This window comes from Hypomesus nipponensis, chromosome 20 (genome assembly GCF_054491055.1).
Source record: "Hypomesus nipponensis isolate SF chromosome 20, ASM5449105v1, whole genome shotgun sequence".
Taxonomy (NCBI): Eukaryota; Metazoa; Chordata; class Actinopteri; order Osmeriformes; family Osmeridae; genus Hypomesus; species Hypomesus nipponensis.
This window is the reverse complement of record NC_140380.1, coordinates 4473132-4489899: the sequence shown is the minus strand read 5'-3', so window position 1 is coordinate 4489899 and position 16768 is coordinate 4473132. Positions and strand designations below refer to the sequence as shown.

Sequence of the window (16768 nt, the reverse complement as noted above, 5' to 3'; positions counted from 1 at the left end):
GTCTCTGTCTCTCTCTCTCTCTCTCTCTCTCACACATCAAACAAACATACATTTTCTATCTGTATTTTTTCTGTCCACACACACGCCCCCCCCCCCCTCCGTTCCAATTTTCGGCAGGTTCAAATGTAGGTGGCCTGTTACTTTAACGGAATATGGGGTACCACACCTTCAAAGCCCCCACTCTCAAAGACACGCCCCTCGTTGTGCTGAGAAAACACAATTTTCACAGCAACGGCAGGACTAGTTGTAAGCCAGCTAGTCATCTATCGCGACTTGCGTAATCAATCCAAATTTTCCCAAATTTAAGCTGAGTGTACATGTCTGTAGTATTTGTCTAATTTGGGGGTTTCTTGTTCATTTGCTTTATAGGCAGTATCATCCTAAAAATGGACCCTACGGCCCAGTCTGCTCACATCTCGTCCTCTCAAAACTCCGCCGCAGCGATGAAAGAATCCACGTTATCAGGTCTGTATTCATTCAGCTGCATCAACGAACCGAATTCAATGTATAGCGGGGACTCCATATATGTCAAACTCGTAATGTCGAAACCCATTTTCAACAGTATGTTTGCGTTGCTGGTTTCTCCCGTTCAGCAGCATCATTATTTCGGAAGAACAGTATGATGAAAATGCTAGGTTAGCTCTAGCCTGCTACTTCTAGCCAGCTAGCTAGAGCCAGGGCGCGGGGTTTGGCAGTTTGACAGTGATTGACGAACATGTCTGCTAGCTAGCATGTGTAGCAAGCCCAGCCAAATCGGCTAGCTAGATAATCTGAAACGAAAGAACCCGACGTTATGTTTAGGCAAAAAAAGATGTCTAGCTAACCCAACAGCCTGTGCTTGTGGTAATGGTATACTAACATCCTGCTGTGGTCCACACTTTCGTAGGCCGTGGATGTAGCGGCAGGTGTTTTCAATGCGGCCAATTATCCCCAGTGTAACGTTCAGTTTAACGTCTCTACTTTAGTAAAGTATTTACGTACGTTCTGATATTGCATTAGCCATGGTGTACAGTAGCACATCGTAACTGTTAGTGACAGTTTTTAAGAAGGAAATTTGTAATTAGCCAGCCATCAAATTCTGGTTTCCTTTGCTCAAGCAGTTTGTGCCCATCATCATCACATTGACGAGCATTTGTCTGCCAACCACTACCCCGTCAAAGTCCACTAACATAAACGATGAAACTCGACCAGTCGAACAAGTGGATATCACACACACTCGGAGCATGCTGACACAATTGCCCGTTGTAGAGCGCCTGTTTAGCAGCTTGTTGTGAGCTTGTGACCGGGAAATAATGGACCACTATAAGGTTCTATTGTGTCGGTTACCCAAGAAGTGTAAGGCCTAACGCATGACTCCATTCCAGCGTGGTCTAACCCTTGGAAATGTCTTTGAGGTATGTGAGCCCCTGTGTTGTAACATGGATTATCCTGCTAGCTAGGCTGAGGATGGGGATGGAGTGTGGAGGCTCAGGGTAGGGGATGAAGGATGGGGGTGGAGGCTGAGGAGGGGGGTGGAGGCTGAGGAGGGGGGTGGAGGCTGAGGGGTGAGGCTGGGGAAGGGGGGGGGGGCTAGGGGGTGGAGGCTGAGGGGTGAGGCTGGGGATGTAGGCTGAGGAGGGGGGGGGCTAGGGGGTGGAGGCTGAGGGGTGAGGCTGGGGATGGAGGTTGGGGCCGCATGAGGAAACTCGCTGGCTCAATGTTGGTCACTACAAGATGGCTGTCAGGAAACACAATGACGTAGCACTTCTGCCAGTGTGCTTGTGTGGGACAAGTCTGTTGTGACTTGGTGCCCTGTAAGGTTTTAGCGAATAAACAGAATTCAAGTAGAATGTATTTGTAGAATATAGCCTAAGTGTATGTGGCATTCTTAATGGAAGGTGGTGCCAAAGAAAAATGACCAGCCTGAATAGACACAATTTTGTTCCAAATGTATTTGTAGAATATAGCCTAAGTGTATGTGGCATTTTTAATGGAAGGTGGTGCCAAAGAAGAATGACCAGCCTGAATAGACACTATTTTGTTCCGTTTGTTTAAGGATTGAGCTCTCAGAGCAATCAACACTCAAACTGTTCTTTCTTTCCCCTCTTCTCCTACCCTCTCCATCCCCTGTATGTGGTGTGTGTGTGTGTCTCTCTCTCTGTGTGTGTGTGTGTCCATCTCCAGCTCTAGAGCTGGTCTACTGGCGTGACCCCAAGAAGTCAGCGGTGGCGTTCGGCCTATCCCTGGTGGTGCTGGTCTCCTTGGCGACATTCAGCGTGATCAGCGTAGTGTCCTATCTGCTGCTGGCCTTCCTCTGCGTCTCCATCACCTTCCGCATCTACAAGTCTGTCATCCAGGCCGTGCAGAAGTCAGATGATGGCCACCCCTTCAAGTGCGTGCCAGACTCTTGCCCCATCTAATACATGCTGTACTGGATTTACATTTCGAGTGGACTGGACCTTTTTTAGGGCTTTGTTTAAAGGGCCAGTGCACTCGACAGAGCTGTATTTTATAGAGCTGTATTTTGAGCGGACTTCCCCTTTAACGTTTAACCCTGTGTGCGGCAGGGCCCTGATGGAGCGTGACATCAGCATCCCTGCGGAGACCTTCCGGAAGGGAGTGGATGTGTCGCTGGCCTACGTGAACCGCTTCACCAGACAGGCGCGCCGTCTCCTACTAGTGGAGGACCTGGTGGATTCCCTCAAGGTCTGCATGCACACACACAAATTTGACAACGTTCTTCAAACCTTATTTATTTTTTATTTTACGTAATTAATTTCTTCAGAATCCACTAGTTACCATCAAGACAGGCTAGGCCTCTTCATATTCCTTTGTATAAAATGTCCCATTTTCTATCAAGTACTTGCTTTTACTATTATCATTATCTTCTGGAATGAAAATGCACATTAAACAGATTCCTCGTGTCATTGTCTATGAGATGCCTTACTTTCAAAACACTTGAATTGTATCTGTAATGATCACACATACAAACTGTTGTTCATTATGTGAATATTGCAGTTACAACTGCTTCTCTGCAATTTGTACTATTCTTGACTTTTTTTATGAGCAAATTTTGAATGCTAATATTTAGAATGTTTTGGTGGTTTTGCATGTTCATATTTAAGCTTTTGTATGTCTTTTGGGTGTGATCTTTCATATGGGCCATTACAGGTTTCTACCACACCCTCACATGTTGTGTGAAACCAATAAAACAAAATCACTGCACACGCACACTCGCATACACACACCACTTCACACACACATGCACACATCACCTTATACTCAAACATGCAAACACCGCATGGATTCCCTCAAAGTCCCCACCTACCAACCATTCATGCACTTCTGAGGAGTGTGTGTTCTGAGCTGTGTGTGTGTGTGTGTGTGTGTGTGTGTGTGTGTGTGTGTTCCAGTTGGCAGGTGTAATGTGGCTGATGACCTATGTGGGAGCTGTCTTCAATGGCATCACCATCCTCATCTTGGGTAAGACCCGGCGGTGCCTAGCAACACACAGCCTCCCCTGTTACCCCCCTAGCAACACCGAGCCACCCCCTAGCAACACCGAGCCACGCCCTAGCAACACCAAGTCACCCCATAGCAACACCTAGCCAGCAACACAAAGTAGAACGTTTCATTCCTTTAGCGTTGGTTTTCATCCCGCGACTCGCGTATAGTGCAAATGGAAAGTACGGAAGATCAAGGATCAAGAGTCAAGGAACAGTCTCTATTTACTTACCACATAGTGGTTTCCTTTAACATGATCTCTCTGCCTCTGTGTCTCTCTCTCTGTCTCTCTCTCTGTCTCTCTCTCTGTCTCTCTCTCCCCCCAGCTGACATCATCTTTTTCAGCACACCTCTGATATATGAGAAGAACAAGGTATGATTATACTCCTATGCCTCGCTGTGTGCGTGTGTGCCTCCAAACTGTTTGCTAACCCCTGCGTCTTCTACCAGACCCAGATTGATCGATACATTGATCTGATTCGCTCCCGGGTGGAGGAGACCATGGCCAAGTAAGACACCCCCCGTCCCCGTCTGTGATTGGTTAGGAAAGCTGTCTCCCGCTTTTGATTGTTTAGGAGGCGCGTGTCTCCCCAGTGATTGGTTAGGAGACTTGTAACTTGATTGGTAATTGATTAGATCTTTTTTTAGTATTCTACGATTTTCTGGTTTCTAACATTCTGCATCTTTTTGTTCCTCATCTCCTCCAGGCTTCAAGACAAGCTCCCAGGAGCCATAAAGCGCACTAAAGCAGAGTGATTCCTCATCCCTCCACCTATCCCCCCCCCCCATCCTGTTCTCTTGCACTCCTCTCCATCCCTTAATTCCCCCCCTCCCCTCCATCCCCCATCCCTCCCCATGCTTGTGAAACAGCAGAATATAATACTAGTGATCAACCCATCCACCACTGGAATCCTGTCAACCACCAGAACCAGTCTGAACCTGTTTGAACCGGTGTAACTCTGTCTGTAACTAGCCAGTATAGTATAGAGTGCAGCTCACCTGTCTGTCATAGCAGCTCAGCACTACTGTCTCCCTGATTACTTGTCTCTGTGTCGGTCTGTACGTATGTCTCTGTGTGTGTGTGTGTCTGTCTGTCTACCTGTCTGTGTGTGGCTCTCGTCTGTCTGCCCGCCTGCCTAGTCTGTCTGCCAGCTGCTACCTGGATGGTGTGTATGTACCGAGTGTGAATACTGTTACAGACACGGGCCCTGTCCAAGCAATGTACACATGCTCCCTCCGTCCCCTCCTCTCCTCTGAGCTCATGTGACTGGGTGGGTGCTAGCCTGTGCTACCACACGTATGCTACCTGTCCTGTCATCGCACCATTACCTGGAGGAGGGCGGGCGGGAGGGAGGAACGGATGCAGGTGTCGAGCATGTGAACTGGGCCCTGTGTGCGCGCGCGTCTGGCAACATTTCAAGTGACCGGGCTACTGAGGTTTCACTACTGTTGCACCTCTCAAAGCAAACGTTTGTACTCATCTGTTTTGTGTCTGTGTGTGGAGGAAAAACAAACAAAAACAAACACAAAAAAAAAATGACAACCAATCTGTCGTGGTAGTTTAGTTGTAGTTTGTAAAAAAAAAAAAAAAAAATGTCTGGAAATAACGATCATTTTTAATTTATATGTATGGGAGATGAAGTCTTGTGGTCGTTCTGTTGATTTGAGGTGGAGCTTCTGTGCACTGAGGGTTTGGAAAACAGCTCATCAACTTGAAATAAAAGAGAAGGAAACCATGAGAACTGTCTTTTCCTCTTCTTCTTCTCTCTTCCCTCCCTCTACCTTCTCTCTTCTCTTCCCCCCTATCTCTACCTTCCCCTCTTTCTCCTCCCTACCTTCCCCTCTCTCTCCTCTACCTTCTTCTGCCTATATCCTCTCTGCCTCACTTTCTACGACTCAAACCTCCCCCCTCTCTCCCTACTGTCACTCTCCTTTCTCTACCTCCCCACTTTCTCTCTTCCCCTCCTCGACCCTCTCTACCTTCTTTCCTCTCCCCCCCCCCCCTCTACCTTCCACTCTCCTCCCTCTCCTCTAAACCTTCTCTTTCCCTCCTCTGCCTTCTCTCCTCTCTTTCCCCTCTCCTCCCTTCACTGTTTACCTTCCCCCTCTCTCCTCTCTACCTTCCTCTCCCTCGATCCTCTGCCTCCCTTTCTACGCGTAAACCCATGTCCTTCTTGCCCCCATGCGCCCACCCCCCTTCCTTTGCTCTCCCCGTCCTTTCCCCCCCAGCCCCTTCTCTCCCACCTGCGTCTCACTCTTAGCACAGCGGAAAACGAAGGGTCAAAAGGGCACACTGTTTCGGTGGCAAGTCAGGGAACGGTCTGTACCTGGGAACAATCTGTAACATGTCACAGTGCAGAGGAACCACGTCTCAGCTGTCAGGCGCGCGGCAACAACAATGTCTCAACCCTGGCATCACAGACCGTGATGTAGTATCAGTGTGCACAAGTGTGCAACACAGGTTGTCAGATGAATAAAAGTTCCTTCTTTCGCTTCACACACACACGGTATACACGTAGTTATTTACACAGTGGCAGGGTGTAATAAACAATGAATGACGAACGACTTCGACAACTTGGACATTAGAAGTGCGAAAGTGCAGATGACGCGACGACATGATCAAAATGAAATAGCGCCGCCCTCTGCTTTCACTCTGTGAAATGTAACAACACGAGGGCCCATGACTGTTTGTGTGGGTTAACGTCGCACAAGGAGGTGTGAGTTCTGTCCGAAGACGAGATACAAATGATGCAGACTCGGCTGGCAGCGGGACACAGGCTATAGAAAACTGTTCATGGTCATCCAGTTCCAGAACTCTGTGTTCCAGCCTCCCATGGATCGCAGGCGATGATTCCGATTTTTGCTCCGAGGACTTTTCTCGGAAAGTGAAGATGGACCTGGTGGGGTATCATGTCCATCATGATAGACACTCGCGCACAGCTGGGCTAGACTTTGTGTATGTGGGCCCCCCCACATACACCAATGCAAACACATACATGAGCACAGACACGCAGCTTCAGGGAGGCACCGTGGGGGACGTTTCAGCATTGGACACACAAACACGTACAGACATGCACAAACATTTCTGGAGTGAATTGCCTCATGCTGTCGGAGACACACGGTCATACATGCACACACATACGTACACACACACTCAATGGCACACGCACATACGTGTAGGGCGAGCGGTGGGGCGGCCTGAGAGGAGTTCATCATGGACTGGGTCAGATGTGAACGTTTAATCCATGACTCAGCAGAATCTCAAGAGCAGGAAATGGATAACTGGGCAGAGACTGATTAGCAGAACAAACACAGTCTACACAATTTACAGAGACCACGCTTCAATCCCCAGTCCACACCCTCGGCTCCTCTCTGCTCTGACAGTGTATAGCTTCAATATTTCCTAAGAGCCATTTCCTGTTTCCTGTCCAGCACCTCCTCTATTTCCTGGTGGTTATTTCCTATTTTCCGTCTGTTGGTTGCTCTATAGGGGGATGGGGGGGGGGGGGGGGGGGGGGGTAGAGGGGTAAAAAGAGAACCCTCACCAGATGAGTGGTTTATCCGATCCATTTGTCCAATAACAACTTCTCCAGTTAACACCTAATCACAGACTTACTGCTTGGTTACAGCCTGGTTGTTGCCTGGCAGCCTGTTCATGGCCTTACTGCCTGATTACAGCCCAGTTGCTGCCTTACTGCCTGGAAACAGCCTGGTTACTGCCTGATTGCCTGCTCAAAATCTTACTGCATGTTCACAGCCTTACCGCCTGGTTATGTCACCTGGTTACCGCCTGTTTCGGATCTTTGACACAGACAGATAGGCTATACGCATGTTATCAGACATGAACTCTCTCACGCCAAGGTCTCCATGGTGAGACATGGTCTGGCCATGATATTGGACCAAGACGGAGGCGACCCACGTTTGCGGGGTGCATACTAAGCAGTCGAGCGCCAGCGCTACATGATCATAAAGCATGTCTTGGACCGGACTAGGTCTCGGTACCGAGATTAGCATGTCAATGAGGTCTCCTCTGAGCCTCGCTGTTCCCGCCATGCTGGCACAGCCGGTAAATCCTCCACAGGATTTAACACCGCGGAGGTGCTAATGTAATGACCACTAACATGTGAGCTGAAGTTGTGGAGAGAGCTCAATTTTGTATTTGAGTTTGTATTAATGCATCTATATGTTTTTTTGCGTGTTTAATATCCTGTTAATGATACCAGGATCGCCGTAATTATACCACCACAGTTTAAACTTAAGGCTATGAATCAAAGTCAAGGACGAGCAAGTATAACCGAGGGCTCCAACACAGTACCCCAACCACCTCATCTGCAAACGCACACATGACCACTCGCTCCCAGCGGGCCCGCGGTGTCGGAGGCCGGGGTCTGTCCCATACATGACCCAGTACGACGGACGCTTGACAACCATTAACGGCTCCATGAATGATTGCACGGTCGGATTGGTTTTATCTCCATGTCGTAACACCGTGACACTAAAATAAGTTGTCAGGCTCCTCAAGGAAAAACTATTCAGGTGGAACATTAACTTCAAAGCTGACAACAAGATTTGGAGTAGATGCGCTCCGGGTCTCCGCGCTGTATCCACACTCAGCCATACAAAGACTGTCACAACGTTCCCGGAGCTTCTCAAGACTGAGGACAACTTCTACTACTACTCGGTGTAACGACGTTCAGTGTCTTTCGCCGGTATGGGGTTCGCGGAGCTCCTGAATGACGTTGGCGGGTTCGGACGGTTTCAGTGGCTCCACGTCACGCTGATCTCGATTCCCGGTCTGCTGATGGCTAGCCAGAACCTCCTCAACAACTTCACGGCGGGAACACCGGGGCATCACTGTACCATCCCGAACAGAACTTCCATTGCGAGGACTCACAACGTCTCCCTCGAGGATGTGGATGAGAGTCAACTGCTGCGCGTCTTCATCCCGACCGACGCTGGCGGGAACAGACTGGACAAGTGCACGCGGTACGTGGAGGCGCAGTGGCATCTCCTCGAGGGCAACGCAAGCACACCGGTAACGTTCGCTAATGGGACGGAGCCCGAGACGGAGTTGTGCCTGGACGGGTGGACGTACGACCGGACGGAGTTCCTCTCCACCATCGTGACAGAGGTGAGCAATTGGGGCTGCACGCACTACGGAGTGGGTAAATGTCTTTGCGCGTGGCGCATTTTTGGCACGGATACGTTGGTAATGTGTATAAAGTGATGAAACCCTCATAAAATAAGTGATTAAGTGGTGTAAGTGATGGAGAAGATGATGAAGATGATGACGTGTGTATTTGTGTGTGTGTGTGTGTGTGTGTGTGTGCTTGTCCGTGCACGTGCGTGCATTTGCTTGCATGTGAGTGTGCATGCTTGCATATGTGTCTGTGATGTCTGTGTGTGCATATTATATGGTGTGTGCATGTGTGTGAATACATGTGTTTATGGTTTGCATGTGTATATGGTGTGTGTGTGCATGCATGTGTTAACAGTGTGTGTGTACTCCACAGTGGGACTTGGTGTGTACGTTGCGCCCTCTGAAGCAGATGAGTCAGACCGTCTACATGGGCGGAGTCCTGACTGGAGCCATCATTTTCGGGGGGCTGTCGGACAGGTGGGTGACCTTTGACCTCTCATCCCTGACCCTTACACTTCCAACTCGTCACTCCTGACCTCTCACCACTGACCTCTCACCTCCAATCTATCACCCCTGACCTTTCACCCTCTCTCAGGGTTCAAGTTCAAGTCTTTTATTCAGATGCACAGAACAACAAAAGGTCAGACTGGGCACTGAAATTCTTAGGACAAGACAACGCAAAGCAACCTGGCATAACACACATAGCATAACTTATATTACTCAGAACATAGATTACATCTATGATAAGCTAGAAAATAATAAACCTCCTAAATATACAAAATAAAATACAATATACAATACAGCATACTAAACCTCTAATACGCATAGTAACCTATACTAACCTTATAAACCTATACTAACCTAAAGAAGGGTCTGGTCAGGGTTCTGGTTCTCCAGGGTTCTGTTGAGATTTCTGGGTCAGGGATCTGGTTCTGCAGGCTACTGGTCAGAGTACTGGTCAGGGTTGTGGTCAGGGTTCTGATCAGGGTTCTATAGGGTTCTGGTCTGGGTTCGGCATCTGGGCTCTGGTCAGAGTTCTATAGGGTACCGGTCAGGGTCCTGGTTCTGGTTCTAGTCAGGGTTCGGGTCAGGTTTCTGGTCAGTGCTGGTGCTGGTGGACAGAGCAGCTGACAGGAGGATTAACATTCCTCAGAGAACACAGTTCTGTTTGTTGTTTCACGGTTTGAGACTTTCACAGCCTCACTCTGGGAGACCCTGCTTGTGAGCACGCAAACAAGCCAGCGAGCAAGCTGTGGATGTGTGCGTATTAGAAGCAAGTGTGTGTGCTAGGAGTGTATGTGTGTGTGCAGGTGTGGACACGTGCACTCCAAGCCCCCTGCTCCCAGTGTGACAGAGGGACTCTGCTGTTTACGTACAAAGCTTTTTATTTTGTTGTGCAGGCCAAGGTCCACAAAGCAGACAAACTGGGACTAGCAGCCAGGTCCACAAAGCAGAAAGAGCTATAGAATTACTACAGTAGAACTATAGCATTTAATAGCATAATGCTAGGCTACCATAGCATTACTACATTCTTCCACAGTGTTGAATTACTACATTTGAACTATAGAATTACCTCAGTAAAACATTAGAAATACTACAGTACAACTACAGAATTGGATTATAACAGTGCAACAACAGTATAGAACACATCGATGACTACATTACTACCATGTAATTATTACAGTACAACTAGAGCATAGAATACTACAGTCCAACTACATTATAGAATAACTACAGTACAACTACATTGTATGATACTACAGGACAGCTACATTATTGAATAACCAAAGAAGTGAAGTAATGCAGTTCTTCTAGTGAGCGATCTCATGTAATGTCGTTGTTTCTTTCCGTTGTGTATGGTAATGTGTGACTGGGCGCACCTGCGTGCATACATGCGTGTTTGCCATGTGTACGAGTGTGTGCGTGCGCGTGAGTTCCTGTGTGCGTGTGTGTGTGTGTGCAGGTTCGGTCGTAAGGCTCTGCTGGTGTGGTCCTACTTCCAGCTGGCCGTGCTGGGTTCCTGCACGGCCCTGTCCCCCTCTTACGTGGCCTTCTGCACCTTCCGCTTCCTCGCCGGCATGGCCGTGTCCGGGATCATCCTCAACGCCGTCTCCCTCAGTGGGTCCCTCTAACAGACACACACGCACACGCTACCCCCCCCCCCACACACACACACACACACACTCGCTACCCCCCCCCCCCCCCCCCCACACACACACACACACACACACACTACCCACCTACGCACACACCACATACGTAGACACACGTCTCGTTTAAACTCCCACTTCCCCCTCACCCCCTCTCCACCTCTCTCCCCCTCCCCCCACCCCCCGACCCCCCTCTGTGTGTGCGTGTGTGTCCACAGAGGTGGAGTGGATCCCCACCAAGTCTCGGACGGTGGTGGGCACGCTGACCTCCTTCTTCTTCACGTTCGGTCAGATGCTGCTGGCAGGGATCGCCTACAGTGTCAGAGACTGGCGCCACCTGCAGGTCGCCGTGTGCGCGCCCTTCTTCCTGTTCTTCCTCTACAGCTGGTGAGCAGCACACGGGCAAACACACACACCGACACACACACAAACACAGACAGGTGAATACACGCCCACACACACACACACACAGACAGTGTATACACACGCTCACCCGGACACACATACACACACACATTATGCACGCACACACGCGCGCACACACACAGCGTATACACACACTCACACTGACACACACGCATTGTGTACACGCGCTCACGCACACTCACACCCATTCTGTTTTGTGACAAAGCAGTGTCCCCGCAGAAATATCCTGTGTGCTTTACTCCAATGCCATCAATGTCCACCTTCCACCTTCACTACCCGTCTGCCCCGCACAACAATAACACACACACACATTCATAAAAACACATTAATATATATACACAAACTACTGTCACACACACTCAGACAAATGTATGATCTAACAATAATATCGGACTATCTCTGTGTTCCTGTGCTGTCCTCTTGTTGGCTATCTGCTCCCGTACTGTCCTCCTATTGGCTGCGTGTTCCTGTGCTATCCTCTTACTGGCTGTGTTGTCCTGTGCTGTCCTCCTATTGGCTGTGTGTTCTGGTGCCGTCCTCCTATTGGCTGCATGTTCCTGTGCTGTCTCCCTACTGGCTGTGTGTTCCTGTGCTGTCTTCCTATTGGCTGTGTGTTTCTGTGCTGTCCTGCTATCGGCTGGCAGGTGGTTCTATGAGTCGGCCCGTTGGCTGGTTCTGAACCGGAGGACCAAGGAGGCTGTGAGTCTGCTGCATCGTGTGGCTCGCACCAACGGCAAGCCAGAGATGGTCGACAAGATCACCGTAGCGGTGTGTGTGTGTGCTGTGTGTGTGTGCATGTGTGAGATATGTGTGTTTGCACCACGTGTAGCAAGTCCTGTAGGTATCAATCATACTGAACGCACGCGCGTGTGTGTGTGCCTGGGCGCGTATGTGTGTGTCTGTGCAGGTGGTGGAGTCTCACATGCACAAGGAGATCCAGTCCAGTAAGTCTGTGTACACGGCCTACAGCCTGGTGAAGACGCAGGTCATGAGGAGGGTCTCCATCTGCCTCATGGTTGTCTGGTGAGGAATGACCATCCATGACCCCCCCCCCCTCCCATTCTGCTGCCCTGCTCCACCCTGTTCCCACCTGGCTAGGAAACGGCTTTGGGCGAACCGAACACGGCGCCCTGCTGGGATGCCTCGCGTTCGCTCCCGTGAGGTGTCCGGCTCACTGCTTCGTGTTCAAGTGTCATAGCGGCCTGCCTCGCTTGCACAAAGCGCCAAGCTTTTGTGTTTCTTAAGTTTCCCTCCTTTGTGGGGGGATGTGTCAAGATGAGTTGGTGTTTACACATCAAAGGACGTGGGGTCAGGTGTGTCGCAGACGAGGCAGGTGGTTGGAGGGATCTGATCACAATGGGCCTTGGTGGGCGTTTACACTTGTACTTTGGGCTCTCCACTTGTGATCAGATCGCCCAAAACCAAGTGTAAACAGGGTATTTGTGGTCTATGTGTGGTCTGTATGTGGTCTATATGTAGTTTGTATGTGCTCTATATGTAGTCTGTATGAGGTCTATATGTGGTCTCAATGTGGTCTATATGGGGTCTTTATGTTATCTATATGTGGTCTGTATCAGGTCTATATGTGGTCTGTATGTGGTCTATATGTAGTCTGTATGTGGTCTGTATGTGGTCTATATGTAGTTTGTATGTGGTATGTATGTAGTATGTATTTACTCTACATGTTGTCTATATGTCAATGATATCTATTTGTGGTCAGTATGTGTTCTGTATGTGGTCTCTATATAATCTACATAAGATCCATATTTGGTCTATAAGTGGACTGTATGAGGTCTGTATGTGGTATGTATGTGATTTGTATGTCTGTAGGCCAAGTCTATATGTTATGTAGTCTGTATGTGGTCTACTTATGGTCACTACGGTCTTTCTCTGCTCTCTTCCTGGTCTGTCAGGTGTGTCTCTGTATCTACATCTAGTCTATAACTGGTCTCTCTCTGGTCTGTACGTAGTCTGTAATTGGTCCATCTCTGGTCTCTCTAGGTTTTCCACCAGCTTTGCTTACTATGGCATTGCCATGGACCTGCAGAAGTTCGGTCTGAACATCTACCTCATGCAAATCATCTTTGGGTTTGTCGACTTCCCTGCCAAGTTGGTGGCACTGGGCATGCTCACTTACCTCGGCCGGAGGGTGACCCAGGCCACCTGCCTCATGGTGTCCGGGCTTATCATCTTTGCTAACATCTTTGTCCCTTCAGGTCTGACACAACACACACACAGAGGAATTAAATCAAATCGAACTGTATCTATATAGCGCATTTCACATCAGATGGCAACACGATGTGCTTTACAGAAGAAAGGGAGGGGGGGAGGGGGGGGGAGGGGGGGGGTGGGGGTGGAATACAAGACTTACAGACTTTTCGACAGGTCTGGAAACGCCTTTGTCAGCAGAGATTTGTGAAAACGTTTGTTGACCGAGACCTAGTCCAAAGTCCATATTTGGTTTCTTACATACTACAACAATAGTCTGGAAGATAAACGAAAAAGCAGACGCCATGTTGTCAACATCTCTAAGACAACCGCTTATTGCTAGGTCCGTAAAAACGTTTGCAGAACGGTTTTGCGGACTTCTTAGAACTTCTCGGGACCAATAAGAACAGTGTATTGGTCATAATTATTGGTTATTATTGGTTATAATAATAGTATGTAGGAAACACTTGTGTTATTGGTTATTAATTTTCCAGAGGGAAGCAAAAAAACAGATCAGCCATTTCCGCTAACATCTGTATAGGAGAAATGTAAAAATGATTCCTTGACCTCTCTGAAATGAGTCAATCGACTATCTCTCCTGGAGAATGAGAAGTGCCAACATATTACAAAGCACACACATAGCATGAGTGAATACTACATCATAGGAAACATGGCAAACACAAATTTAAATATAAATGAAGTGAATAAATGCACCATTTTACAATGCATGGAGGTGAATATACAGTATGTGAATTCAAAGTATATACATTTCAAAACTCACTTAGCATTTAAAAGTAGGCTACTGGAAAATATTGGATTAATGAAAGGCCTATATACTTACCTGCCTAAAATGGCCTATATAACCTGAAAACGCCATAGGACAGACATTTAACATAAAGCTTGTCAAGCTAGTTTTGCAGCAGAGGTAAAGAGCTATTGGAGATGCTACTGACTTGCACAGCCCACTCAGCAGCAATAGTAAAGAGACAGTGTGTATTAATTGTAACGGCTGCCGTGTGTATTGCTGTCTTCTCAGACATGCAGACCTTGAGGACCACGCTAGCCTGTCTGGGGAAGGCCTTTACCTCATCCTCCTTCACCTGTGTTTACCTCTTCACTGGAGAACTCTACCCTACTGTCATCAGGTAACCCTCCTCTCTTCTCTTCTCCATCCCCTCTGCTCCTCTCCTCCCTCCCCCAAATGTCAACCTCCCCACCATCTCCTGTCATTACATTGACATTTAGTCATTTAGCAGACGCTCTTATCCAGAGCGACTTACAGTAAGTACAGGGACATTCCCCCCAAGGCAAGTAGGGTGAAGTGCCTTGCCCAAGGACGCGACGTCATTTGGCACGGCGGGGAATCGATCCGGCAACCTTCTGATTACTAGCCCGACTCCCTCACCGCTCGGCCGCCTGACTCCCTTCTCCCTCCTCCTCGCCACCCGCAGACAGACGGGCATGGGCTTCACCTCCACCATGTCCCGGCTGGGCAGCATGGCGGCCCCGGCCGTGCTCATCCTGGACGAGGTCCTCCCCGCCCTGCCCGGCATGGTGTACGGGGGCGCCGCCCTAGTGGCCGCGGTGTTTGCCTGCTTCCTGCCCGAGACGCTCGACGTGCCACTGCCAGACACCATCGAGGACACGGAGGAGAAGTGGTGAGGTCGCCATGGGGTTGCTGTGGGGTCGCTGGGGTCACCGAGGTTACTGGGGGCTGGGAGGAGAGGAGGGTTTGGCTCCACAAGGCTTGATGTGGCTTCATTACCTTGCTGTATTTAAATAAGACAAATTGTGTGTGTGTATGTGTGTGGGGGAATATTTGCACGTTTGTGTGTGTGCTTGTGTGTGTGTGTTTGTGTACTTGTGTGTGTGCGCGCAGGGGCAAGAGTTCGTCAGGACAGAAGAAGCAGGAGCTTAAGGAGAGCGTGGCGTTGCAGGATATGAAGGAGGCGCCCGGAATTGAAGAGGATTCTGGGAAGGCTGCAGGCCTATATGCTCTCTGACCAACTGATGCCTGTTTTACTGCCTGTTCATCCACTGTCTGGCTGATCAATGCGAGACATGTGGCCCGGGTTTATGACAGTGTATCATATTGTAGTATGATAAACTAATACAGTACTGGACTGGGACTGAATAGACTAGAAGAGTACATACTAGATAGATAGACAGATATCCAGTATCACATGCAAGTAGGTAGGTAGACGTACAGACAGACAGACAGACAGACAGACAGACAGACAGACAGACAGACAGACAGACAGACAGACAGACAGACAGAAGGACAGAAAGACAGAAGGACAGATAGATAGATAGATAAATATATACATAGATAGATAGATAGATAGATAGATAGATAGATACATACATACATACATACATACATACATACATACATACATACATACATACATACATACATGGACTGCAAATGTTTTCATAATCACATTTTTAAGGTACAAAAATGTGTGACCTAACATAAATCATTTTGCATGTGTTCACAACTATGAACTGAACTTATTTTTCTGTCACATTGTCTAACATAGGATACAATTATATTATATACAATACGTGATTATAACTGGAAGTTGTAATCATGCATACATTACTGATCGGTTATGAGTGCCAGTGTCTAAATGAACTGTCCGTTAAAAGCTTCATTTGTTACTGTGAACCATTATATTAAACTCACAAAAAAAACTGTGTACATTGTTATTCTTGATATTTAGGATACCTTTCTAGTACATACAACTACCCTCAACCGAATTACCTTATAACCTTATAATACTGATAACATAATAAGCAGTATTTCACTAACTTAAACGTAGAATGTAAATTACGTATATTGTGGTGTTTTTTCTTACCCCCTTCTGATTGGAGTGTGTTCGAAGTATCCTGCGCCCTCCTGCCCAATCACGGTGTCCGGGATCATGTCATGAGCCAATCCCCAGTTCCTTCTCCAGTGACCGCAATCATATTTTCATTTATCATATTCACATGTGATTTATCACAATCACATTAATTTTGCATTTTGCACACCTTTATCAAAATTGACGTTCAGTCGAATTCGACCCTGGCAACCTCCATCCCCAGAACCCCATGGGAGGAAACTATTAATTATAGCTAATAAATTGAATCTAACCTACATGTTTTCGCTAGAAGTAGGAATCTCTGTTTCTGTAGTTATTATTAATACTTATTTATTATTTATTTCCTTCACTTAAAAATGGGTATACAAATACATTTGATTTGATATGAGGCAAGTGACGTTGAAGCTGATGGTGACGCTACGTGACATTGTCTGACCAATTTCTTACTATCTTCTCCGCAAGGTAAAACGCCAAATGATTCGGTGTGCTCCTGG

The 16768-nt window shown here is 48.0% G+C and overlaps 2 protein-coding genes across 3 annotated transcripts; both read left to right on the top strand.

Annotated features, from left to right (window-relative positions):
* Nucleotides 1-118: 118 nt before the first annotated feature.
* On the top strand, nt 119-5225 carry LOC146245679 (reticulon-3-B-like). 2 transcript variants are annotated; one of them, XM_084684076.1, is made up of 8 exons: nt 119-246; nt 370-465; nt 2164-2371; nt 2547-2685; nt 3393-3462; nt 3810-3856; nt 3934-3992; nt 4191-5225. In XM_084684076.1, exons 1-8 carry the CDS (start codon nt 153-155, stop codon nt 4237-4239), a joined length of 762 nt encoding a protein of 253 aa, XP_084540202.1. In that variant the 5' UTR covers nt 119-152; the 3' UTR covers nt 4240-5225. The 2 variants fall into 2 exon arrangements, with proteins under 2 accessions (XP_084540202.1, XP_084540203.1); XM_084684077.1 differs by lacking the exon at nt 119-246 and adding an exon at nt 259-277.
* A 2926-nt stretch (nt 5226-8151) lies between these two features.
* oatx (organic anion transporter X) lies at nt 8152-15915 on the top strand. Its single transcript, XM_084683987.1, has 10 exons — nt 8152-8614; nt 8997-9100; nt 10587-10741; nt 10992-11160; nt 11844-11967; nt 12107-12222; nt 13201-13415; nt 14444-14552; nt 14859-15065; nt 15287-15915. Exons 1-10 carry the CDS (start codon nt 8195-8197, stop codon nt 15408-15410), a joined length of 1743 nt encoding a protein of 580 aa, XP_084540113.1. The 5' UTR covers nt 8152-8194; the 3' UTR covers nt 15411-15915.
* The last annotated feature ends 853 nt before the right edge of the window (nt 15916-16768 follow it).